This window comes from Sparus aurata, chromosome 7, assembly GCF_900880675.1.
Source record: "Sparus aurata chromosome 7, fSpaAur1.1, whole genome shotgun sequence".
NCBI classification, from domain to species: Eukaryota; Metazoa; Chordata; class Actinopteri; order Spariformes; family Sparidae; genus Sparus; species Sparus aurata.
The window spans coordinates 26,102,373-26,128,979 of NC_044193.1; the positions used below are offsets into that span (position 1 = coordinate 26,102,373).

Sequence of the window (26,607 nt, forward strand, 5' to 3'; positions counted from 1 at the left end):
TCCAAAATTTATAGCTGTCTTAACTAAAGATTTCTACTTCAGTTGGACCCAAAGTGCTGGGAGGAGAGGAGAACACTGAAGGGCCGAGGTGTGTAGAGGGCTCAACTCTCTGTGACTCTCACCTCATTGACCTTTTTCTGGCCCGGTGATGGCACGGGACTGTGGTCAGTGCTGTCGACCTCGCTGTCGCTGTTGCTGGCCTCGCTGTTGGCGCTGGCACCGCTGGCGTGACGCAGCTTCTTCTTCTCGTCGCGCCCTTGGTTCTGATGTTTGTAGTGAAGCACCGCCTCAAAATTCATCACTGCCCAGGCGTGCCAGGCCTGTCGAGAGATGGCACAAACGGGGTGAAATTGGTTTTCTAGAACTGGAAATGACTTCAACATTGTTCATGAAGTAATTTTCCATTGTACTGAGGGACAGATGTCCCCTGGTGGGATCTTATTTTACTGATCCAAGCTTTAGAGTTGTTTTACTGTTTGTTAGTAACCAGTTATCAACTATTGAAAGCTGAAAGGAGCTGGTGAGGACATGTGGGCAATGGGACATCTGTGTAGCCTGCAGCACAAGCTCCGACAAGAAATAGCAGAGAGATTCTTAACTCCTATCTTTGATGCAACAGAAGAGACACCATCAGTGTAGCAATCTCAAAATAAACGAGCTATGCACACACAAAAGTTAAACAAACAGCTGTTATGGCATGTTTGGTTAAAGGGTAATAAAACGGGGTCCAAAGTTTTTCGGGTGACACATCAGGGCGACCTCCTGCCAACACAGCTGGGATTTTACTGCGGCAAGAGAGGAGTCAGAAGTGAAGGGTTAGAGTTGAAAGGAGAGGGACTGACCTTGTACCAGTTGCGATCGTGTTCTGTGGAATGGCTGTAATACTGCAGGACCTTGGGGATGGTGCTCTCGTTGATGCCCTGCAGACTGAGCTGCCACTCCCCAAGCTTCAAGAAACATCTACATGCAAGAAAGGGAAAGAGGGGAGACATTTGATATGAGGTTATTACTTAAAATAACAGCTTTTATTTCTATTTCTTCAAGAAAAACAAGTTCAACCTTGTGAATCAAAGATCATGAGTCCCCCTCTCACATTTACAAAAACTGCAAGCTAAAAATCAAGTGGGCACCAACCACTGAAGCTCCTATGACAAGCCCTTAAACTTCATTCTGTAAATAATAATCACAGTGACATTCTTTGGCATTCAACTAAAACATCACAACATTTATGAGACCAGAACAGTTACTAAGGTTAATGTTACCGATTCGCAGCTCTGCAGTGATTAAATGGCTACACGATAGCATTAGCAATTAGAAAACAAATGCACTGCTGGGACAAGTCATGAAGAAACATCATCAGGTTATAACCACACTTATGTTGTCATTGATTATAAAAGAGTTGGCAGGGACATTCAGTACACCCAAGGGCAGTCCATTAAAAAGGAGCAAGGTGATGATAAAAGACTTGGAAATCATGCAGACATTTATCAATAACATCGCTACTTGAGGCTACGTGTGATTATCTGCTGAAAGGTTCTGGGATTACATCTGGAGAGTTTCAATTATCCAAAACACTCCCACTTCTTTACAGTGAGATCTGTGGTATCCCTGAGGGCCTCTTAGCTCTGTCCGTCACCCACATAAACACAAATGGTTACCGGCAAATAGTCAAATTAGTTGTCTTTGGCAGACAAGACAGATACGTCTCATACTGAGCAATTGGCGAGCACTGTGTTGTCGACCCATCTGACAGCAGTCTGAATACCGTTTGCAAAGCATCTCCAACTGTCTTTTCAGGATTACGTCATTTCTCCCGAGTGCTTTTCCATGCGAGCATACAGTTCGGTTTCAGCATGTCTATGCTGAGCTGTTTCCATAAACAACATGTTTATTTTGACAGGAGACGCCAGAGTTATTGATCTTAGGTTAAAGGAAAAAAAAAATGCGGTGAAAAAAGCCTGTATTTTTTTCAGGAGAGAGTGGAGACATCCACGTGATTGTATGGATGCGAGTGTCTGACTGACCGCTCCAGGTGTGCTCCATACCACACAGCCGACCTGTATTCACGAAAGTGTGTCAGCGCGTCTGGAGAGAACCCATCCCGACTGACATGTATACAGGTGTTTTCCCTTACATGCATTCCTCGGACGGACAGAGTCACTGTCTGGAAGATGCAAAAACGAACAAAAAAATTCCCCTCCTGCCCGTTGTCACGCCTGTTGTCATGTATGATTTATGAAATGGGAGGGGGCACATGACTGTCATGTGTTTGTACACGAGGCCAGATGAGACTACTGTATGTTTTAGCCCGCTTAAGATTATACCCGTCTGCTCCCAGGTCGCACCTCTTCTCTTGCTGGAGTTGTTTGTCTAACGTGACACACACTGAAGCGCCCAAAGAAAATGCTCTCAAAAACAGATCGTTCTCTCTCCTGTACTGTGGAGCAGCTAGTAATCAAACCGCATGAAGACAGCATTACATATCAACCTCAAATATTTCCATAAGCCCATGAGCATGCAAACAACTTCTTTAAGACTTTTAAGTCATTCCCAGCAATTTGGTGGAATACGAAACTTTCCATTTTGCAATCCCCTAAATCAGCATCTGAAAACACATGAGAGTTATTTGAATTTCAGGTTTTAAAAAAGATCTGGTTTTGTGTTGACAGCTGTTTGAAACAGACTCCATACTGCATCTTTTCCCACAGTCAAGGGAAGTGATGATAGTGGAAAGCTGCCAGGGCTGTTAATTGAAGAGCACAACACCCAGCTGGAGAGGTGTAGGTCCACTGTGGAGGACACACCTGGTCCGTGATACCTGTAGGCACTGTGCCATGATTGGTTTTTGATAAGTAGCTGTGTGGAACCAGCTGCCAAAGTGGATCGTTTTATTGAAAAGTTTGAGGTGAGACATTCAGAGAATCTGGCCAAGACCGCAGGATGCCAATGGACCAGTAAAAGGTGCTATGCCAGATTGGGTCATGCTCATGGAAAAGAGGCAGAACGCACTGTACATGACCCTGTGTGTTTACAACATGAGGGCAGAAAATACATGAGCTTACTTTTTCCTTACTTCAGCATGTTGCTTTGGTGTTTTCTCCATTGTGCTGGAGTGGGGGTAAGGACATTGGCGGAAAGTTACTTCTGAGATCTAACACAACTGAACCACATCTAAATGCATAATGACACACTGGCATTAGTTCTGGTGAACTGGACTTTCCTTCAGGAGCTGCACTGGTGATATGTACCCAGAAACAAAAGCCATGGGGTTGATTTTATCTGTGTATCCAATGGAAGAGATATAAAAGGAGCTTGCCTCAAAGTACAGAGTGTTCTCAATCAAGTTCACCAATGCTTTGTTAGAAATGACACTGGCAAAACCTAATACATTCTTTGCTTGATTAATAGATAAATCAAATGAAATAAGAAGCCTTTACACGTTAGGTTACAACATGTAAGTTGCTTCTTTTTTTTTTTTTTTTTTTAAATGTTTGCTCCCCTCCTTCTACCCTGTACTGGGACTCAAACTGCTTGCTGTATTGATATGTATTATAACCTTCCTTTCACTGGTAAGCTCACTATGTAACGGTAACAGCTGGGAGCAACAGATGTTGAGCACTCTTCACTATCTCATAAAGCAATACAACTATACAGACACATTTCCCCATTATTTGTCTATATTCACTTATTCGCTTCTGAACTTTCATGCTGATCTTCAACTAATAAGACTTTATGGCAAAATAGTTAACAGATGTTTTTAAAAAGGTCATTTGTAATTCATTTTGTACAACTTACATAATCAAGAAATTGTCAAGTCAAAACTTATATAGAGTTATGTAAAACTTAAAGATTATTTAAATTCTTTCTCTTCATACCCGTCCTCTGAATACAGAACTTGAATCAGTTCTGGTATCACTGAGCCTTTGATTAGATCAGATCAGATCAAAATGATGTGTAAATGTTTACTTTTAAGTTACTTTACAATAATCCAATAATTCGAACATTCCAGGAATTATTTCTGCATCTCTCATTAAAACTGAAAAGGTCTGGAAGGGTATGTAGACACTTGATATCCACCACGGGAATGTTTTCACAGCAGACATTTTGAATTGTCATAGAAGGAAAAGCACAGGTGTTACAAATAACATTAACGATGGCTCTGGTCTATTCAGAGTCCTGGTGAGTCATGACAGTGTGTCAGCGAACAAGCATGCAAACCCAGCAGGAACCTGAAACCGTCACTCATTTTATCATTTACACCTGTGCTTTTCCTTCTGTGACATGTCAACGTGTTTTACATGAAAACGGCTCATTAGGGAGTGAGCTGCTGCTGCTGCTGCTGCTACTGTGCTTTCAGAAAAAAGGGCCGACCTGGCCATCAGTTTGTGGAGCTCCAGCTTGTGCTGTTGGTCCTCCGCTGCGATGGCATGCTGGGCCTGCTGCTGCATCCCTTGCACAAAGTGCTGCATGTGCTGGAAGGCATCAATCTGGAGAAATATAGAACAATTATAAACAGCTGGTAAAGACACAGACTTGTTTTTGTCTTGACAGATTCGGCATGTCTCCTGTAGCCTCTCTTTGTTGTGTTCTGATGAAGTGTTTCCATGTTATCAAAAGCCAGAAGTGGCGTAACTACTGTGCCTACAGAGCCGACTGTTTAGTAAAAAGCAGGATCATATCAGTGTTTGCTGGACTCACCAATGGCTCACTGGGGAAAATCCTCTACTGTTGTGGTTACACTGCTTTTGTTACCTAAATGTTACACTGAATTTTTTCACATGAACTTCTAGAAAAATTCACTTGTATGATTGACTGTAAGTCTTGCCTTTACGTCTAATCCATTATCCCTGATAGAGGACCCACTACTGCATGGTTGTTAATGAGTAAGACCCCAGTCGTGGCAAATATGATGAGTGACATACCGAGTGTTCCCTACAATTCCAAAACACAGGAAAACAGCGGGTGGGCCCTTTCCAACTCTGACTGGTATGTAGGCATGAAAGCAGTGCAGCTGGTCCTAGCACCAACAGCACTTACCTAAGTCCCCTAATGGGAGCCACAAACACTATTCAACACCTGGCAATAAATGTGGAGGTGTATGCACTACATGTGAATGGGTGTGTGGGGTAGACGCAGGGCAGTTCAATACCATTCTACTCTGGTGACATGTAGTTTGAATCATTCAGTATAATGTAAGCTCACCACTGCTGTTGGATGGAAGTTCTGCTGGTTGCTCTTGTGCTGGACACAGGATTTTTGTTCTTTCTGAACAAATACTAACATTTATTGGTAACCTATAAAGTGACTTTTTTAAATCCTTTGTTGCCATGGATTTGAATAATTAATAAAAACAACATTGATCTAAAGCTGAGTTGATTTAAATTAATCGCTCAGAAATCAGTCAAGACTGAGCTTTATTTGTGAGTCTCTGCCGGTTTCAAAATAATTCATGCAAATTCAACCAAAGCCTGCAGTATTTATGAGCAGCTGTACTTGCTGAAACACCGCGGCTCTGTCAGATCTGTCAAATCAGAGGAAAACTCCACAGAGGAACAATCTCACTAATCACAATATTGTCCAATCGAACACTTTTTCAGTGCAGAGCTGCTGTTAGGAACCCAAATCAAATCAAATCTGACTTCAACAGCGATGAACGAACTTCATTAAAAATATGTTAACAATTGAGGATTTCTGCTGGCCAGCTGCTGCTTTCAAATTAGTATAAATCACTCCTAAAGAGCTGCGCCAATCCAAATCTCAGCAAGAACTCATTAAACTCACACGGTATTTATGGGGCTTGTTGGAGAGAGAATCTTGGACAGGCCTGTCTGAAACCAAAACTACACAACATGACCTTCTGCTGCCTAACTGCATATGTAACAGTTTATTTAATAATACCTGAACTTTCACATTAAAATACATTTACATTGTTAATCGAAGGCTGGATTCATGTATGCTTCAAGTTAACTGTGTTTAAAACTCGCAGAATAAATATAATATCGGTTTCTAATTTTTTAAACTTAATGTATGCTATTTGTGGCTGCAATTTAATGTTGTCTCACCATTTATGTTTGCTTTTCAGAGCAGTATTAGGTAACTGGGTTTCTAAAGAGAAATTACTGCACAAAGTATTCTTTTTTTACAACATTATGGTTTCATGTGAGTTTGTTTACACATGTTTTTTTTCAAGGTTCAGTTGTTTTTAATACTCTTGGTGGGACTAATTAAACAGGTTTGATTCTATGGTCTGAAGGCTGTTAAGCAGGTTGCAAATCCAGTTCCATTTTTTAACCAGATGTAGTTTATTAATGTTCATGTTTCTCAGCCTGTTTATGTCACTAACGTTCCAGTAATTTAAGCTCTCCCAATTAGTTTGTCAAGTATGATGACTTGTATAAAAGCAGCAACCAAGTATTTCCAAAAAGTAAATAGCAAACCATCACTTGTCAGTTTGTTTGCTCCTACCTTGCGGGCACTCTTCCACATGTACTTCATGTAAGCGTAAGTGACGTGTGGATGGGCTGTTGGCAGCGGGTGATCAAGTTGCTTGGAGGGATCGACACCGAGAAGGAGCACCAGGGTCTTATGGGCCAGTGCCTGGAGGGATGAAGAGGGCAATGGAAGCAAAAAGACCAAGACAGTGCAAAGCTCATACTTCTACCTTGATATGACTTTAGGAAAACCAAACAGGTCAGAGTATTAGTAAGCAATTGAGATTGTGCCGATAAAGACAATTTCATAAGACAGAAAACAGATGGAATGTCTGAGTACGGTCACTTTTTCCAGGCCGTAGTTATCATATTTCCTGCCATGTTTGATGTTGGCCAATCAAATCTCATTTTACAGTTACATCATAGTTTTGAGGCATGCTGTATGTGTGTGTGTGTGTGTGTGCGTGTGCGCATGAGCGTGTGCTTGAATGCACAAAGAGTGTGTAGAAAGAAAAATTGCCCAATTGTCTGCCATCCTTCGCAATCAATTAGATCAACAGTGAGGGTGGGAGGATGGAAAATTGCACCACTTTAATTGTGCTGATATGCAGGTTCAGGTTTCTAAACAGTGTGATTGAGGATGCTGTGTTACGTTCATCAGGGCCAACTTGAAACAAGTTGACATGAAGTTCAATTTCATGGCCGGAGTTCATGGTTGCACTTAGCTTCGTCAGAGCCTGATTTCCCTTTTCCGTTTGACAAGACTTATTTAATCAACTCTGATTTATTCCCTTCTAAATGTTATGGTATCATAATTTACTTTGCATCAGGGGTCAAATTAGGGACTACTGAAAGGATTCATTCATCAATATACTGACCAGGCGTCCGCTCTTGCCACAGAGGCTGGCATACTTCAACCAAGTCCTCATGTCCTCATGGGGGCTGATGACGAGCGATCTGACCATCAGGATCCTCTGCCAGTCCTCTACGATGCGCTGACAACCCTGGAGGGAAAACACGCAGAAATAACAAGGGTGAGACGGGTTAAAGACACTCTTTTGTTCTTCCCTTCAAAGAGAGGAACCTCATCGTTAAAGTCAAGAGAATGAACACACGTGAGAGAGGGGTAAAGTGTAAACCCTTGGGGGCTGTTATTATTACCAGTGGTCCTTGTCTTAAACATGTCCACGTGAGTTCAGGTTCACGTGCCACCAAACACAAACACAGGTTTGTATTAATATATTTGTACCATACGCTGACGTCCACGATTAAATATCCTCCTTACACAAACCTCAGAGGGAGGCAACACAGGAAAGACATTGACGTAATCCAGCTCTGTTTGATTTAGACTGGAGACAAATCTACAGGGGGTAGACAAAATAATATAAACATTTCATCTGATGAAACTTGATTATAATTACAAACACTGGTGCTACAAGGAAGGGAGACATTAGGTTGCATAGCAATGAGCAGCAACAAACAGGGTCACTATTTCGCAAAGGGTCACTTTACTAAATGTATTTCTTAACAAGATGAACCAACTGGAGTTTCAATACCAATACATCATGCATCAGGGGTGTTTTTTGGTGACTTTCTAGCCCTTTTTCAAACAGAGATCCCGCAATAGCACCACAGCAAAGGCTCACCTCTATACCATCCTTGTTTTTTAACAATGAACCAAACAACGCCAGCATAACGCCGCCGCCCAAGTGTGTCATTTTATAAATGGGTTAAAATGAGGGAATTTCTTTATCTTTTATTTTGAGCGCTACTCAGTGAAGGATCTGTTTAGTTGTGAGACTGTAAACAGAGATCAGATCAGAACAGTGTTATATACATGTGATGTATTCATGAAATATATATAAATTATATTTTGATAACAATGCATTCACATATTGCCAAGCTTTAGATTCAGCACAACAGAAGTGTGAGGTACATTCTTTATCTGTGTATACAGGAGCTCAGGTCACATTAGTAAAGGTAGAGGGGAAACTGTTCACCTCCAACAACGACCTACAGCTCAGAGTCCAAAATTCAGACAGGTTCTCACAGGGAGAGAAATGTAAGAACTCACTCTGATACATTTACCCACAAGCAGTGGGGTGCAGTGTTTTCATACGCTCTTTAGCGTACCTCTCATCCTTTGATGAGGGAGAGACTGTTGTAGAGAGAAAGAGTTAAGGATTGCATACGGCGACTCCCTGACAGATGTGTGAGGTCAGCCTCCAATAAATCACTATGGACAGAAGAAACCTGTCAGGCATCACAGCGCCAGCTCTGTTGCTGCTATAATGGGCCCTGTCTGTTTGCTCAGGAAGACCCCTCTTGATCCTAAATACCTCCTCTGACCAACCTCCATCTGTTGTGGATGGAAAAAGTCGTGATGATCAAGAGTATCTTTATTTTACTGCACAGGGATTTAAGGGTGTGTGTAACGGTTTCCATTCAACAGTCAAGCTGATTTTAGAGAAACTTTTGAAATGTCCCCAGGAAATTAGCTAGATTTCTTAAAGCCAAGTAAAAGCAACTGACCAAAATACATAGTTTGGACGAGAACAAGCAGTACTTTTTTTGTCTTGGATAAGATTTTGATGCTGACTAATATCAAGCCCCTATCAAAAACCAAAAAACAAACAAACACACACACAAGTGCTTCACATGTGTGCAGCAACCTAAATGTTTAAGTTGTGTCTGTTTCATTGACCTGAGTTCATTATCTTGAGCCATTGTATCTCTCCAGAAAAAGAAAAGTCTTACTCCTGTATTATTTGTTGAGATTTTTAATCCATTTATTTTGAATTATTTCTAGCTTTATCTCCTTCACTGTGACTTCCTCATGTGGACAGATCTGATTTTGGAGGAGGCGAAGCGGAGCCCTGTGGGCAGCCCCATGCAGTCTTCAGTCAAATACGATCTTCCGGGGCTGTGGTTAAGGTAAAAGATGACATTTTTTTTTTTTTTGTTTCTTTGGTTGAGAAGATTCTCTAAAATGTGCTCGTATCCTGAGCAGGATATGAGGGACAGGAATGCCTACAGGGACTGAGGGTCAGCTGCATTATACATGCTGTATTAAACTGAGAAGCTTGGATGCCATGGTATGATGAATCAGAAACGGTGCATCACAGATCAAAGGCTTATCAGTTTATCTGCCTGACTTAAATTCCCCCTTCAACATGAACATACACAGCTGAGGTCTTTCAAACAGGCACATTTTGATTCAGCTGGAAATAAGCCCAAAGTAAAAGACGGTCTTGAACAGTATTATCTTAAGTCTGATGGCATTTGTCTCAAATTCCAAAGAAGAAGCATTTTTTCCGACCACTTGCGGATTTGTAGTTCTTCCACGTATCCTCCTGTCTCATTTGACGGCATGTACAAAACTGTAACTCACAATTTAATAATGATAATGATATGATAATAATAGTAATCATAATCAGTCTCAGGAAGAGGGAAGGGTTTCGATCGGATTACAGTCTGGGTTACACAAACTGAGCTGTTTTTTCCCTTAATATTCTTAAAAGTTTCTGTTCATGCATGCAAGAGAGCAAGGGCAACGTTATATCAGTCATATGATGCGTGATATGATACGTTATATCAAAAGGTGTTTTTGAGAAGGTAAATTCTAATGACGGAGTAAGACTGCTGTCTCAAATGGGCAAACCTGCTCCATGACTAGAAATATACACACATTAAACAAAACATTAACACTCAGAGATTAGAACCACCTTCATTCTCCCACAGAGAAGTGTAATGACAAACCACACGCATCCACTTTTGTCACTCGTACACTGCAGAGTGAACAGCAGACATTAAGTCCTTTGTTCCAAGTCTCAAGCAAGTCCACAGTCATTTTTTCTTGGCCAAGTGATGTTAAGTCACTGGTTGTGTCAAGTAAAGACAAGTCCCAAGTCAAGTCACTGTCACATACTACAGCTAAAACTGCATTATCAGTGCCTGAATTTGTATTATAAATTATTAGAATTAAGTAAGATAAATGCAATTAAATAAAAAGCAAATAACTGTACAGAACCTTGTTTCTTAATTTCTTCTCAATCACAAAAAATATCCTATATTACTGACCGCCAGACTAAAAAAAAACACACACACACACACACACACACACAAAAACAACTGAAAAAATAATATGAACACAGACAAGCTGTCACGTCGCAAGTCTAGTTATGAGTCTTTAACTTTCAAATCAAACCTCAAGTCATTTATTTTCTGTCAAGTAAAGCTGTAAGTCATCAAAACAGATTTGAGTCCACATCCTCAGTGGACAGTGTGCTGAAGATATTATATTATATAACACTTTTCCCGTTTTGACAGTGTACAATTGTGCCTTTTTTTTCTTTGTTGACGAGGAATTCTACAGATGTGACTGAATCTCTGTAGACAAGCACACTCACATGGACAGATTGTAGCGACTTTTCGCTGCATCACTGACTTTCACGCACCGTAAAGCTCCGCACCAGAGCTCAACATGATTTTTCTTTTACAACTTTACTTAAGCATGTAGAAACAAACACAGCTCTACATGACGGTGAACCACGCTCACTAGGGCATTGGTCTGTACATTTGTGTGAGTACTGTTTGGTGTCTGGCTTGCAATGTTTCCCATTAGTAACAGTAGCCTTTCCAACATCTGCTTTACATTAGTAGTTCCACACGTGAGTGTGTGCGTGTGTGTGTGTGTGTGTGTGTGTGTGTGTTTATGTGTGCGTGTGTGCGTATGTCCATTTATCATGCACTGTAGTTACCTGAAGCCTCTCCCACCATGTTTCCCTGATGATGTCCCTCCTCTCTGGCACCAGCTTGTACTGGATCACCTCCTCGAGCTCTGACAGCATCTGGCAAGACACCATGGCCTAGGGAACAAACACACACACATTCATGCTTATACACATGTTAATTAGATGATAGCTGCAACGTTTATATTGAACCAGATGTTGCAAGAAAAAAAAATAAAAAACTTCTGTGCAAAATAATGTGATCATTAAAGCTTGTAAATTGAATGTATTCATCAACCCACTGGGCCTTCTTGTGTGGCATCTGTCAGAAAATCTTACCTGTATGAGGGGGGCACTGCTGCTTATGACTTGACTTGTTTAGATAACTCTAAAGAAGCTCCATCAGACAATAGAATATTGCCTCTGTAATAAAGGTGTAGTGCTGTGCCATGCTCCCTCTGCATATGAATGCTATAGAAATGAGAGTTGAATATTTCAGTGGACTCTGAGAAACACTTACCCCGTATGCTCGACTGTAGCTCTCTCCGGCCATCGCTGTAAGCTCAGCATCCAGGAGGTCTCTCGCTTTGTCAATACACTACATTAAAAAAATAGAAAACAATATATTGTAATCACAAGGCCCACAGTTGCAAAGTAACATACATCAATTTTGGCTATACTGAAAGAACATTTTTAAACCACATTTAAATAGTTGGTGGGACCGATTCATTATCCTCGCAATGCTATTGGTTATTAAATGTGTTTTATTGCTCAATTTGGCCATGAACTCACACAACCTGCACACTTTCCTTCAAGATCATCTCTTTGTTTTCTGGACTGGATGTATCAAGATTTAAGCAAGTAAAAGGCCTTTGTTGTTTAGTATATGTGCATAGTTGGAATACCAAAATGTTTCTCCCAACAAGGGCTAACGATGCAATATTACATCATTCCCCTGAGCACTTAAAGCTGCTTTAAGTGATATTCGAGTGTTAAATAGCTCTATATTCAAACAGTATCACTGTTACAGAGTGTTTGGTCAGCAACCTATTTATCTCCTCCTCCTGCTCATGCAGTAGAAGAGAAACTAATTTTCTGGTATCCCTGCCTACTTTATCCAATCAGGACAGAGAACTCCATAAAGGGGTGGTCCTGTCTGCTTGTGAATGTACAGAGAGCAGGATCCTCCTCCTGTTTGGTGATTACTGATGCAGCTTCAAGAGGTGACATGTAGAAGAGGGAGGGGACTGCTAGTTGCAAAATGGACACGGAGTTAGCTAAAATGACAGCGGTAAATTTTGCATCAGAGGCCTCCTACAACAACATCTTAAAAGGTGAAAAAATTAAAAATAAATTCTATACTTGGGCTTTACATGTTTCACAAAATCTGTAGTGAGAAACACTGGTTAAAAGTAAAATTAAATTAGTTAATTTCCCAAGAACTCTTCAAAGCTTAAAATAGCAATAATGTAAAGATAACATGACTCCAGAATGCACCATGACACACAGACACTTCCCCCACCCCAAAAAACCCCTGGTATTGAGAACAGCTATGAGTGGACTAAACCCAGGGAATAAAAACACTTTCTGGGAACAAATGAAGTCGTGTTTTTGCACGCTGCACACACCCTTTTCACTTAAATGCGGCCAACGGTAACACATTAGAGCAACGAGGGCCAGAACGCCTGCTTGTGTAGCGAAATGGTTTGATGCACTGCTGAGTGCCAAGTGTTTTATGAGGAGAGGTAAATGAACTGTCGAGAGCAACAGCGTGAAAATTATGTAACCATGGTTCGTGGCTGTCACATGCAGCCTGAATTTGTATGCACAATCAGATAAAGGGAGATGGAGGATGATAAGGAGAATCGAAAATAGGGGCTGTTAGTCATAGTTACTGTCATGACAATGATGCAAATCATGAAATCCTTTCATGATGTTCACCCAACTGTCAGACTACATTCATGCTCTGAAAATGTTTTTCCTACCTTCCTGGTTTTGGGGTGTATTAAGTGTATATTACTGACTCATTGTGAAATTCCAGTTCCCTGACTTTTCCTAACAGAAATTCAAGGATACTGAAGACATTCCATCACCAGTGTGCAGCCTAAGTAGTGGAAAAACAGTAAGTGAAGAAAGACCTGATCCAGAGCGGCAAAAGGGACAAACAAGGACACAAGTATAGTGGCTGAAAACGTGCTGATTTCTTGGGCTTCTACACCCAATGTTTTTGGGAACTGTTATTAGTGGGAAGGTAAAATGAGGGAGGATGACTGAGGAAGTTCGCTGAGGCCGGGACACACAGCTGTTTCAGACCAACTCCCACCAATTATTTTTTTTTTGCGGGGAGGGAAAGGAGGAATGGCGTGCACCAACACCTCTTCAGGCATGCACAACAAGAGGAGGGCTTATGGGAGAGTAGCTGGGACGAGGTGACAATGAGGCTGCTTCTTTACAGCCTCTACTCGGTAAGGGTCCTGTTTACTCCTGAATTACTGCGCTGGGGCCTCATGGGAAATGTGCAGTCCAGACGACTCCTGATAAATGCAGTGTCTGGCTTCTGGCAGCACAAACAAACCATGACCCTAGCTTCCATTCTTTTACATAAAGGTTGCACTTACATTCTTGCAAAGGTTGAAGTCCACTGATACTACTTTATCATTACAGTGTGATATGAAGGCCTGCCTGTGAATGACTGGAGCAAAATGAACCCCAAGAGGAAACTGGAAGCAAAGCCCAAACATGTCTGAATTCAAAAGAAGGGCTCTGGTTTGTCAAAACCATGACAAAATCAAACACAGACTGGAGGATTTGATGTATCATGAATCTTGGCACAGACTGCTTAGACTGCTGTGTCTACACATCATCGCTGGAACAGACCAAACAATAAGATTTATACAGCAAAGTAACCTGAAACCCTCACAAAGACGCATGTCGAGATTCCTGCAGCACATGTCTGGTTGTTGGGGGTACAGAGGGAGGAAAGGAACAGCCCGATGGAATCAAAAGAACATAAGTGCGAGGATTACCAACCACATCCGGAAGACTAGACTGAGCTCATGTTGACATTTAAGCTTTAACCCTCACTCCATCTGCTTCTCATTGCTCTCTTCGTTCATTGTGAGCGGCCTCATTGTCGCCAAGGCTCAAAAGTCTGCTTTCCCTATTCAGCTGATGTAGAATCGTATAGGCCGTATAGGCCACCTGGATCTAATCTCCAAATTAAAGGAGGGGGTTGGCTGTGGAGGGATGAGGGGGCACACAGAGCAGCTCTCCCAGGCTTTGCAGTGAAAAAAACAGCTTGGAGGATGAGTCCAGGGGAAATAAGAGTAGCAGGTGTTTACTGGTGTCAGTGCTGGAGCTTGCATTCGTTAGACGCGCTGGCATCCACCTCAAACGGATCCATCCTCAGGGACCATGAGCTCATTTAATACACCAACTTTCATCAAATGAGGAAAACACCACCCTGACCTCCACCAGACCTTGTTGACAGGCAGGACGGTAGACGTGACAGGGTCTTTATTTGTTTGAGGCTGAATACTGCAATGATTTACAATTCCAAGAGTTGCATAACATTTCCACACCGAGGAGGTAGCACATTGTAAAAGAAAAAAAAAAACAAACAAACCTTGTGCTCTTTCTTCCTTTTAATGAAAAGCCTGTGCTGATGGGGCAATTCGATCCCGTCTGGAATAGCCGTAAAGCCTATTTTATGTTTCTTTGCAGTTTAGGTTTCCAATGATTTGGACTTTTCATACACTGCTATAAAGACTAATGAAATTTCCAGAAGCCACAAGGTTAGCCGAAATCCCACGTGGCATGTCTTTATGAGATGTTTTCTAAAAATATATAGACTTTTATGTACATTGAATGGGGGGAAATCTTTGGCACTGGGTGTATATGTGAGTGGTAATGTAACCCACCTGCTGGGCCAATGAGAAGAGGTCCTGATGCAGGGCAAGGACTGCTCTATAAAAAGCACCATCATGTGTGTCTCTTGGAATCATACATGTGTACTCCTCCATGCTGTCCCAGTGCCCTGGGGAGACAAAAATTAAGTTAAGAGAAGCACAAACAGAGGCTAAAACAGGAGTTTTTATAGTAACTGGAATGCCCTGAAATCAAGTCTGGCAAGGTTGAAGCACACTGAATTTTAGCAGTTTGTCATACTCCACATCAGCATGCCACAATATAAATGACTGCATCTTCAACATTTTGCTTCCCAACAACAATAATAAAGTTGTCTGAGTCTTCAGATAGACGAGCCTGCTGGTTGGGCATCTTCTCAGGGTTCATGATTAAATTTGGAAAGTCAAAGCGCAGATCGCAAACCTCAGAGGGAGCCTCTGCGGTGTGGTCCCTGCTTTTCTCCACCATTGCACGTAACGATATGTCAATGTTATGACTGGATACTGCTCCCATCTGGTGATGCAAGGGGGGCTTGGCAGGAGCCGTTACTGTTTTCATTGCCGCTCAATTTGATTGTACTGTTGCACTGAGTCAGACAGCGGCTGGCCTCAATGTTCCATGAATGAAACTCTGCCGGGTGCTACCATATTGTTCTTTCAAATCGAATATTAAGTATTTGAATGGTTACCTAGACCCCAGGCTGCAGCGGCAGCCATACGAGCCATCTTGGCCTGGGTTTCCTCGCTCACCAGCGTCCACTCCTCACAGCACTGCTGGTGCAACTGGCCCCTGGAAAACATTAACCACAGACTTCAGAGGGTAGAAAAAGCAAATCCAGATTTGTTCACTCCCATGTTTACAGTGATGACATCAGTTAATCAGAAACTGATTTCAGCTATCATCAGGTTCTGCAGTTGATCAGGTAATCAGGGGCGGTATGCAGTAAGACTACACGGACAGATTCAGTGCAATGCCATATAAAATGATTTGCATGTCACTTGGTGTCTGACAGCTGTGTGAAAAAATGCAGGTATTTTTATAGCCAAACACAGTCACACACGCACACACACTGTAAATAGGACCTTATTCTTCTGCAGAACATGAAGAAGTTCAGCTAGGCAGAGAGAAGTAAAGCACTCATTCCTGACTCATTGACATAGATTTGATAACAACAGTGAAGTTGTGTTGTTTAAAGACTATTTTAATTTAAACTAAATTAAATCAAACTTGTCAAAAGTATAGCAAAAGTATAAAGTACTGATAAGAAAAGGCTGTTCCAAAGTTTGATCTGTTTATGCACACTTAAAGGCAAAAAGAGGAAATGAAAGCTTACATATCGTTATGAAAGACGGATGATTTAATATTACATAGTTACAATAAGATTTATTGTGTAAAAACTTCTAGAGTTTTTGCTTCCTCTTTGAACCCTTGAGGGATATGTATTGCATCCCCTCCTTCTCCGCCTCCTCCTCAGGATCAGACTACGCATTATTTATGTTGTTGACAATGGTCACCATGTCATATTAAGCAATCACAGTGTTTCAGTGGAATCATCAATTCTTACCAAGTATGACTCTGACCGTTCACAACCCTCCACAAGTTCATAGGTCATCGGGGAGGAGGGACAGGAATTGTCAATCATGGCTACCGTAATGCTGTGTTTAATGTTAGCAGTCTAGTGCTCAAACACAAAAACGAAAAAGAAAAAACCATTGTGGGCCCGTTCCTGGGTCTCAAGAAGAGGGCGGCATGAATTGGTTGTTCTTCAGAGAGAACTTGAGGTAAGTTAACAAATTTGTAAATGTCAAAATCATTACACTGGCTCAACAAACTGTTCCTCTACTTCACTATTCCACCTGACAGCAACATCCCTCTTCCTCTTTGCCATGTATACTTATACGCGTCAGAGCACTCTGTCATCCTATGGGTCAACATCAAGGAACACATTCTAGGAGATGTCAAACTAGGCATGAAGATACAAAAAATTCTCATAAGCTAGAGTTTCCATCAGGGTGTCATGGCGCATCCCAGATACAACATCACTGTACATTCACAACCACAACCAAATCGTATGAAAAGAGGCCTGAATTTGTCCAGTCTAATCCCAGCATTACTGTAGAAGTACATACCATCTCCATTAAGCAACTTTGGTTTCATATTATAGTCTATAAATATCACCTATAATTGAACTAATACTAATACATAGCCATAATATACCATTAGTCATTCCTCTATACCCAATATAGGGCAGATCTTTCAGGCCAAAATATATCTTGCGTCTCTAATCAAGACACAAAATTTACATTTCCTTTGCTAGACAACAAATGAGGAAATTGCACAACAATAGCAGAGTGCTTTTGGCCATGGATGAAAATGAGATAAGACTAAGTTTCCATCACATCTGCCTTTATTTATTTCTTCATTTGTTCCTAAAGATGTACATCCTTAATCACCGCCCCACCAGTATGATAAAATCCAGCATCCTGGCAAACAGAGGGACGTTCCGGTTGAGGTCAGGTGCATATAACCAAGACTAATTCCTCATTAACAATAATCAGTGCAGCATTATGCAGGAGATCAAACCCACTGCATGTGTTTTACAGGCAGGATGTTAGAGCGTGCTTAGAGGAAGGAGGAAAGCAGGATGGACATCCAGAAAGTCAGAGGCGGGTTTGGGTCGAGGTCAGTGAACTGAAGCCATTCTCCAGCTGCCTGGCTATCGTATAACATGAAAGCAACAAGTACAAAAAGCTCTGATACACTGGTTGAACGCGTTACTACAGCAGACAAGCACAGAGTACAGAGGAAGGACAGCTCAAGCTATAATTTGACTCAGCAGACCATCATTCACATGTTTGGAATTTCTATTGAATAATCGACCAGAACAGGAGCCATAGTGAGCGAGAACATGGCTGTGGGTCTGCAGGGCATTTACAGTAACATACTAGCATTATATAGTAACACTACAATGGCACTCAATAGAGCTCTGTGGAGCACATACCTCTGACGAGGCCCAACAGTGCCCTTTACTTAAATCAAATTAAATCTGATATCAAGAACTTAAATCTGCTAGATCCATTTTTTTATTTGGATCTGCATCAAACTGTACTCAATCATAGATACCAGCTACTTAAATACACCTCATCTCCCATCAAGATCCATGCATTACTGCCTGAGAAATCAACAAAAATGTTGAGAAACGCCCCATCTCACAATGTTAAAGAAAGTGAGAAAGAATCCTGGATCCATCCCTTCCAGCCTGATCCACACTAAAACTTAATGTGGTCTATTTTGGGCCACAACCATCCTCTAGCCAAGTTTCGTGGGAATCCATTATGTAGTTATCTTGTAATCCTGCTGACAAACCAACCAACCAGCCAAAAAACAATTAGACACAGCAAAAACGCAACCTCCTTTGCGGAGGTAATAAGATAACTACTGCTTGATACCACGAGTTGACATCCCGGTATACTGGACTAAATTGTTCCCGGAATCGACTCTCTTTATCCACCCAAATACACCTGCAGGATCCATTATTTTTTAATCTCCATGTGTTTCCATATTTAAGGCTATCATATGCACTGAAAAAACAAAGTCTTCTCCAAAATCAAACTTGAAACACTGTTATTTTTGTTATATCACTTTTCAAAATAAACCAAATAGCGGCATGACTGAGGCTGAGTGCCAAGTAGCAGCATTTGTCAGGTATAAAACGGATCAGCATTTAGACTACATTCCCCAAACAGTCACTCTGGACAGCTTAGCTTATTCTAAGTTTGTTCACAAAAAACTGTCAAACCCCTTAATTATCAAAACTAATGATGGATATTCTAGACTCATGGTTGCTTCAAAGCTGTCCAATACCCAACTATGGTTTGAGTTTGAATATCGAAGCATTAGTAGAACTTTTAACAATCTCTAACCAGTTTTGTATTAGCACAGAGACGTCAGCTAAAATATCCCTTCATCTTAACAGGGAACAGTGTGTTCTTGAAGTCTGATCACCTTTAACTCATGTCCTGCTTAACGGTTATATCATCCCCAAGACCTACCCAACAAGACACAAACACAGACTCTCTGTCCGGCCGAGTCTTTTCCTTGTGAAATGATTGACTTATTTACTTGTGAAGTGAATCAGTGTGTATACAACAATAGCACAAGGACGGCAGGTTACATAAGCAAATTAACATCTGCTTAACGTCACAAGCTCTATGATGATAAACATATTTGGAGCTGTCTGACATCTTCTGACTTTCTTTTTCCCTAAAAATGTTCTTTGAAAGTAGGCGATCATTATGGAATTGGGCTGTGGTGAGATGTCACTGGAGTGGCGGCGTCTCTAACTAGCATTGGATGCCTAATCATGTATTTCCTGGAAAAATTGCTTCAGTCAACATAGAGGAATGGTTTTCTCACTTTCAATGGCCAAACATCAAAGGCCTTATGTCAGGACTCATTAGAAAAGGGCCTCCTACACACCATGAGCAAATAAGAAGTGGGAGAAGGGAGAGCTCACGGCAAGTTTACTACCTCAGACACTGTCTTTATCCAATAGAGCCAAGGTTAAAAACAGTAGAAAGCAATCTGTCCTCTATTTTATCACATCAGTGAATCACAAAAACTCCACCGCAGGAAAGTGTTTGAAAAAAAACTTTCTGCAGTCAGCAAATATCACAGACACTGTCTCAATAATCAATGTTTATATATAAAGATACATATCAATAAATAGGAGACCCGAAGGTTGGAGCACTTGAACAAATTGTTGCAGCACCACTGAACTCACAACAGATGTGACTACTGACATACCATTCTCCCAGGGCCTCTAAGCAGCGCATCCTGCCCAGGATGAGCTCTGGATCCTCTTTGTTCATGTCGATCTTCTTGTCATATGCTACTAGGGCATCTTCCCACTCATGCAGCTTTTCATACCAGGTGGCTTGGATTTCCTAGTAGTAAAAAAGACAGCAGAAGGGTGTCACATGAAATACATAAGTTTAGATTAAAGAGTTTATTGCCACTATACAATGTACAATTGAAATGATAAGGGGTTCACATTAAGGTTCATAAAAACAGGCATCCACACCCAAAATATACTATCCAGGCAACCCAGAACATCTCTTCCAGCCTTTGCTTTACCGATGATTCCTGACTAGTATACTAAACAGAGAAACCTCACATCCTCTCACAGTAAAGATTTCCAAATGGTCACCTCATAAACAAGGTTCCTGGAAGTGCATAGTGAAACTGGTTTTACAGAGTCTTTTCACGTTTACAGTGCTTTCACAGAGAAACATTAAGGCAGTTCACAAAGGCAGAAGGGAAGGCCTTTATCCATAAGAGTCCTAACAGTTGGGAACAAAACATTCGACTGGAGTTTAGAATAAAAAATAATTACTTACTAAAGACAGAGAATGCATTCCACTCAGAATTACTGTTTAGGCTATCTCTAAAACATAGCCCTAGTTTATTTTACTGAATACTCCCACCACTTATCAATTACATTAAGTATGTCATAAATACAAGCTTAACTCTTGAATTTGTAACAACTGTGGATTTTAGGATAAGTAAAAACATTGCATATTAGTGACTCTTTAATACTAATGGGTTGATTAATTTTCCTTCACTGTATTCTATCTTCACTGTCCCATAAGATGAACTCCATGGCCCCAAGGTTTTTAGAAATATATTTCTATTGTTATAGAAAATATATTTCTATTTAGTTTCTGATGTCAATGTCAAAAGTACTCAAGTTTAATTTATCAAAGAAATGTTGTTTTGTCTTAATCATTTCAATAAAATAATAAATTACACAGACCATGTTCATTAAAATAAAGTAAGACCTGCCAATATCAAACAGTGGTCAATACTGGTTCACTCTGTTAAAATAGCCTGCCTGGTCCAACCAGTCAAGAAGCAAACAAAAACCACAGTCACTAAATGATGCAATTTTGGTTACAGAGACGGAGGCAGGTCGGAATAAAAAATGCTCCTTTCCTCTTATGTAATTGATGTGGAAAAACAGTGTGCTGGTGTCCAATGCATGTCAACTGTCCGAAAGCTATTGAATTATTGGACCAGGTTCATCGACAAAATACTTAAGAGCTTTATGTAACACTAAACTAGGCATAATTTGTCCTGATCATTAACTGGAAGGGGAAAAAAGATGAAGACACAAATATGGCTCCACAATTATAAGAATGAACTACAAACAATTTAGATTTGAATGTAGTTAATACAACTAATACAGGGAGAATCAGGCATTTGCTCAATATAAATACCAATGCCAACAATCAGGAGTGACATATTATGTGGCTTTTAACTTGAACACGAACCATTTATCAGGAGTCATATAGTGAGTTATAATAAGTGAAGCTATTTAGGAACCTTACAAACCACTGGTCATTAAGAAGAAATAACCATTTGTATTTTTTGGTATGAAACATAATATGATTTTAACAGTGGAAAATGGCAAAAAATAATCTTAAGTACTTTTTGCAAAATGAAAAGTAGAAACACATAAAAGGTGTGCAAATATGCACCAGAAGCAAAACATCCTGTGATCTGGACAAAAAAGTCCAATATTCCGCTCCTTGCCCTTGACAACTGATCAGCTTAGCAGATGGGTTTTTACACATGCTGCACATTGAGAACAGGGTGCTCTGGGGGTATGTGTCTCAAATGACCCTCATCCCCATGTTAAACTGTGTATGCAGACAAAAGACCACTTTCAATCGACTAAGCGTACAATTCAAAACTCCACAAGACTTGTATATTGTGTGGCCAGATGATGTGGAACTGAGCTTCATTAAAGGTTTAACAAGATTAAACATTTTCTGATGAAAAACCTTTTGCAGGATGCCTGTGCTGCAGCTTAAACCCTGGCCGTGCCCCCACAGTGGTACCACCGAAGGGAAAGAGCCTTGTTTTTTGTTGGTTTGATAAATAAGGTTAAAAATATAGGTCTACATTTTGGTTGAAGGCGAAAAAAGTGAACAAAGAGAGAAAAAAGCACTTACCAGCTCTCCAAAATGCTTCATTGCATACTCCAGTACCCCAGATGCTGCTTCTGGCTGCTGCAGTTTATTGTTGATGCTGGAAGATGAGACAAAATAAAAACAAGTTGTTAGACCTTTTGAACACAAGACTTGGAAAAATACACTACACAGAAAGTCTTTGGTTCAGTGCAGTATGTGAACAATGTGTATGGTAGATGCAGCTCCTGTTGTTACCTAAATGCAGGCAAATGGCAAAGCTTTTGGGAGGTCCAAAATGCTTACAATAGCAATTTATTGTACAATTACAATCCAAAACCTGATGGTAGCTTTGTACATCCTGGTTTAGAGCGATTATACACAGGCAGGCAATTGACTAGGTGTTGACAGTATGTCAAATGTTTAACCTTTTCTGGAATAAAGTTTTGACACCTTGAATGTGTTTACTTAGTGAATATTGATTCCAAGGTAAACAGCTTTTTCACTCCAACCTGAAGTCTAATTCCCTTGAAGTGAGGTATCTGTTGCTGTTAACTCCACTGTGGACCTCGGGAGGCTGTAGGCTTCCAAGTTCCAACCCACCTAAGTGCAGGTGCCATCCAACCAGTAGGAGTCAAAGTGTTGTTATCCTTCACTGGATTTCAAACCACAAACACTGCTAACTGAGATTAGTAGAACATAGAACTAAGCAAGGGGAACCACTACTAGACAGTAAACCTCACCGATGGTGGTGGTAGTGGTGGTGAGAATATTAGCCCTGTGCCATCCATGTGTTCTTCTTATTATTGCAAGCTAAGTCAACTAAGAAACATGCCTGAGTGCACTTTGGAAAGGTAAAACAAATGTTTCCTCTCCCAGCACGGTGTTTATTGTGAAAGGCAAATGCACCTAGTGACATTCGTCACGTCTGTTTGACAAAAGATGAGTTATCTGTCAAGACACCACAATTCCCGTTTGTACATCTTCCAGTCACCCGCACCGCCACCACATCTGGAAACACTCAAATGTACCGCAAGTCTATTATATTTCCTCAAGTGCAAAACCTGTGTGCAGCCACAGCCAATACATCTGTAAAATGTAGCGTTTGAAGAGGGTTGGTATGCAGTGGAGTTCCTGAGGACAGCGGGCAAAAGTTGATGAAGGGTACCTGAGCATATATGTCAGAAACTTGGTTTGACACAGGGTTAAAGGCCAGAAAATGTGATGAAATGACACAGCAAGTGGTAATGCCAAAGCGTACGGAGCTGCTGGTGCAGGCCTGCATGATGACAGGTAAAATAACAACTAAACACAACAGGAGCTATCTTCTACAACATTAGAAGACAACCACTGCAAGGAACTTTTTTGTGTTTGCTGACTTCAGGGACTCAGTGCTCTGAGTTGCTAGTGTAATTATGAACCAATAGGCCAATGTGCCTGAGGAAAGAATTACGCTCTCTTACCAATACTGATTCCAAAACCAAAATTTAGCATTGTGACTGAAAGAGAGTTCTCATACCAGTAAGCTGTTTTTACTTAACAATTTAAAATCTGTGTGGAACTGATTTGGATCAATTTTCGATGTGTAACGGAACATTGTTTTAACTACAAGCCAATACACAAATCCTCGATATGGGGGAAACAATTCGAAGATAAAAAGTGCCCATACAGATCTGGATATCGATCCAGTGTATCGCTGCCTGTATGCAACATGAACAGTTTCAGCAATGTAAGATACATATATTTTGGATATCACAATAGTGATGCCTTACATCTATCGATTAGCTAGACAGTTGCGGGAAGCCGGAGCCATTCCAGCTGACATTAGGTTAGCGTAGACCTTGGACAGGTCACCAGTGAATTACAGGGCTGACACCCACTGTACGGACAGGAAACCATTCACACCCACAGGGGATTAAGGGCCACTAATTGACATAACCTTCTCTGGACTATGGGAGTAAACAGGAGAATCTAGAGTGAACCTGGAAGAACATTGAGGTTTTAACCCAGGACCTATGAGGGCATAGTGCTACTACACCACCATGCCATCCCCACATGGAATATTAAGTTACTGTATTCTGAAGTAATAGGCAGATAAAGTAAGTACAAAAAACAACAGCTCTGACTGAACTGTCAACTTTTTACACCTAGTTTCCATCTTCAGTCCAACCTTGCCTCCACTCCAAATGATTTTTGTGGGAGACGGGTATTCATTTTCCTTAACCAATCACTAGCCACCAAAGTATCCACCTGAATATCAAGACATTTTAAACAGACATGTAGCCAAGCCAACATAATGGTTTTCCTGGGGTTTCAGGAATGGAACAGAGCAAAATAAAAGCAAACTACAATGTCGGAAATATTGATGATTGCCATGCCGTCTATGCTAAAGCTGCATCTATCTTGTCCATAGAGGTCGCCATTGTTATTATTACTCTGGCAAATGGGTTGATAATGCTTGACAAAAGCTTGATAAAGTAGTTAGTCTTGCCCGTGGCACTGATTGGCTCGTTAGTCCCTTCCAAAGCACTTAGTGGACTATCTGCTTATTGGGCTGCTGTTATATGTCAAGATGCCAGACGAATCAATCAACTCTGTGGAGTGGACGGATTTAAGGTTTTGGACTGAATGACTGAAGAAATGCTAAAGACTTATGACAGGATCAATCGTCAATCATAAACTAAACCAAACAGTTACGCAAGACACCCTTTATATCTTTTGCTCTTACGTGACAATGAATATAGTCAGTTCACAAACTATATTTCAAGGGATATTTCAAAAGAAGCTGGCGTAAACAGATGATGAAGGGTGCGAGACTTAGGGACGCGAGGGAAATCAAACTCAACAGACCATGGTTGCATAACACAAGAAAGTGAGCTCATTTTGGTAAATAAGCATTTGTCTGTGACTCTGACAGGGCTTGATAGAGTGCCATGCATCATTATAGCAGCCAATTAAACAACGATCCCAGTCTTCAATAAACACAACTACAACATATCCAGTATTCTGATTAACATACTGACTGACGATACCACACGGGTATGTTATATCTGTTCATTTAAAATGGACCTACAAATTACCAATTTATCAACAAATTATCAACGTTCAAACACCAAACAAACGAAGATCTGCAAGGCCTTTGTGTCCCACCACACACAAACTTCCAGTGCAGAGGTATGTTAAAGCTGCCCAGATGTGGTTTCATCTGAGAAGACAGATCAGAATAAGGGCCTTCTCTCCTTTGGACCCTGGAGATTTCATTGTCCCTCAGCTGAGGCCATCTGGCTGCCAGCTCCAAAAGCGCACACAGTCTAAGCGCATCCAGATGACAGGGCTCACATAGTGTTCTCCTGAAGTAAAAACTCCATCAAACTATTAGAAAGCAGAAAACTTTTTGAAAAACTGTCACAACACTCTCTTGTGCAGTACCACAAGTATCACTTCCTAACTGGAACTTAACTCTGATTTGCTCATGTGAGACATGGACAAGTCACTGAAAAGAGCTAGAGCTCAAGTTCTATCAGCTGTAAAACCGTCATGATTTATTATATCTTGCCATGAAATTCAGACAATGTGCTGTGTATCCTGAATCAGATTTCTCTGAGGTTTAATCCTAAACCCTGATTGAGGTTAGCATGCTGCTCTTTTCCACAGAAGTAAAGAAAGATAAGAAAGGAAGATCTTGATACATATTTTTAAATGCATAAGTCTGTAGACTGTAATGTAAACAAAGCAGCCTGAGATTGAATTATACAACATATTTTACAGGACACATGCAGACACTATGCATACCATTTGGCCATATAATTTGCTACAGAACAAACAGTTTTGTCTTTCAGCTAACTTTGACTGTGAATTTTTATAGCTCCCTCTATTACAAAAACAGAGCGCTGAACCATTTCTATTCAAATACTTCTGACCAGAGGAGAAAGAAAAACAATCGCCTTATACAGACTCATACCTTGTATTTGGTTTTTAACTATTAAAACATGAACAGTCATGGCATATGTTTTTGTCATACCTTAATCAGAAATGGTGACTGAATCTTTCTGTCAGGGCCCAGGTAGACACATGCTGTTACAGAGAAATAAATCACTTTCTACTTGCGTGTCTCAAGAGTGTACACAAGCGATTTATCACTCTGCAAACTCTAACCCAGCATGTATACATTAGATTTTGATTAATATAATACACTTAACCATAATTACCTTGGGTCAGAAAGCACCAAGAGGGAGAAGAAACATATACATTATTTTTCAAAAAGTTAAACTCTATAATGTATCCACAATCCCCCTCTAGACTATTTTAAAGTGGCTTGGCTTTTTCATTGAAGAGAGAGCATGATCCCTGAGAAAATTGCAGGTATTTTCCTCCACAGAACGGAAGATGTATGTGAATCGCACAAAGAGGAAAAAAGGGGCCTCACTACTGGACCTAATCTAATCTAATTAGAAAGATATCCACTTGATCCTTACTGATTTTTGAGATCTTTGCTTGCCAAGTGCTGACTCCATTCCTTACTGCTGGACATAATAGCTTCAAAATGGAACTGGATATCTAAAGGCTGAT

General features: G+C 40.8%; 1 protein-coding gene across 6 annotated transcripts in view; it reads right to left on the minus strand.

Annotated features, from left to right (window-relative positions):
- The window catches only part of mtor (mechanistic target of rapamycin kinase), a 90,964-nt gene that overhangs the window by 14,386 nt on the left and 49,971 nt on the right, over positions 1-26,607 (minus strand). For 4 of the 6 annotated variants that reach the window (XM_030422390.1, XM_030422393.1, XM_030422392.1 and 1 more), the window contains 12 exons: positions 22,084-22,159; positions 19,874-20,013; positions 15,756-15,856; positions 15,082-15,197; positions 11,682-11,759; positions 11,192-11,299; positions 7,310-7,435; positions 6,466-6,597; positions 4,372-4,487; positions 3,063-3,107; positions 843-960; positions 123-320 (listed from right to left, as the gene is read on the minus strand). In XM_030422390.1, coding sequence (XP_030278250.1) covers positions 123-320; positions 843-960; positions 3,063-3,107; positions 4,372-4,487; positions 6,466-6,597; positions 7,310-7,435; positions 11,192-11,299; positions 11,682-11,759; positions 15,082-15,197; positions 15,756-15,856; positions 19,874-20,013; positions 22,084-22,159 — 1,354 coding nt within the window. The remainder of the gene's footprint in view (positions 1-122; positions 321-842; positions 961-3,062; positions 3,108-4,371; positions 4,488-6,465; positions 6,598-7,309; positions 7,436-11,191; positions 11,300-11,681; positions 11,760-15,081; positions 15,198-15,755; positions 15,857-19,873; positions 20,014-22,083; positions 22,160-26,607) is intronic. The other 2 variants (XM_030422395.1, XM_030422391.1) reach the window with 1 other exon arrangement.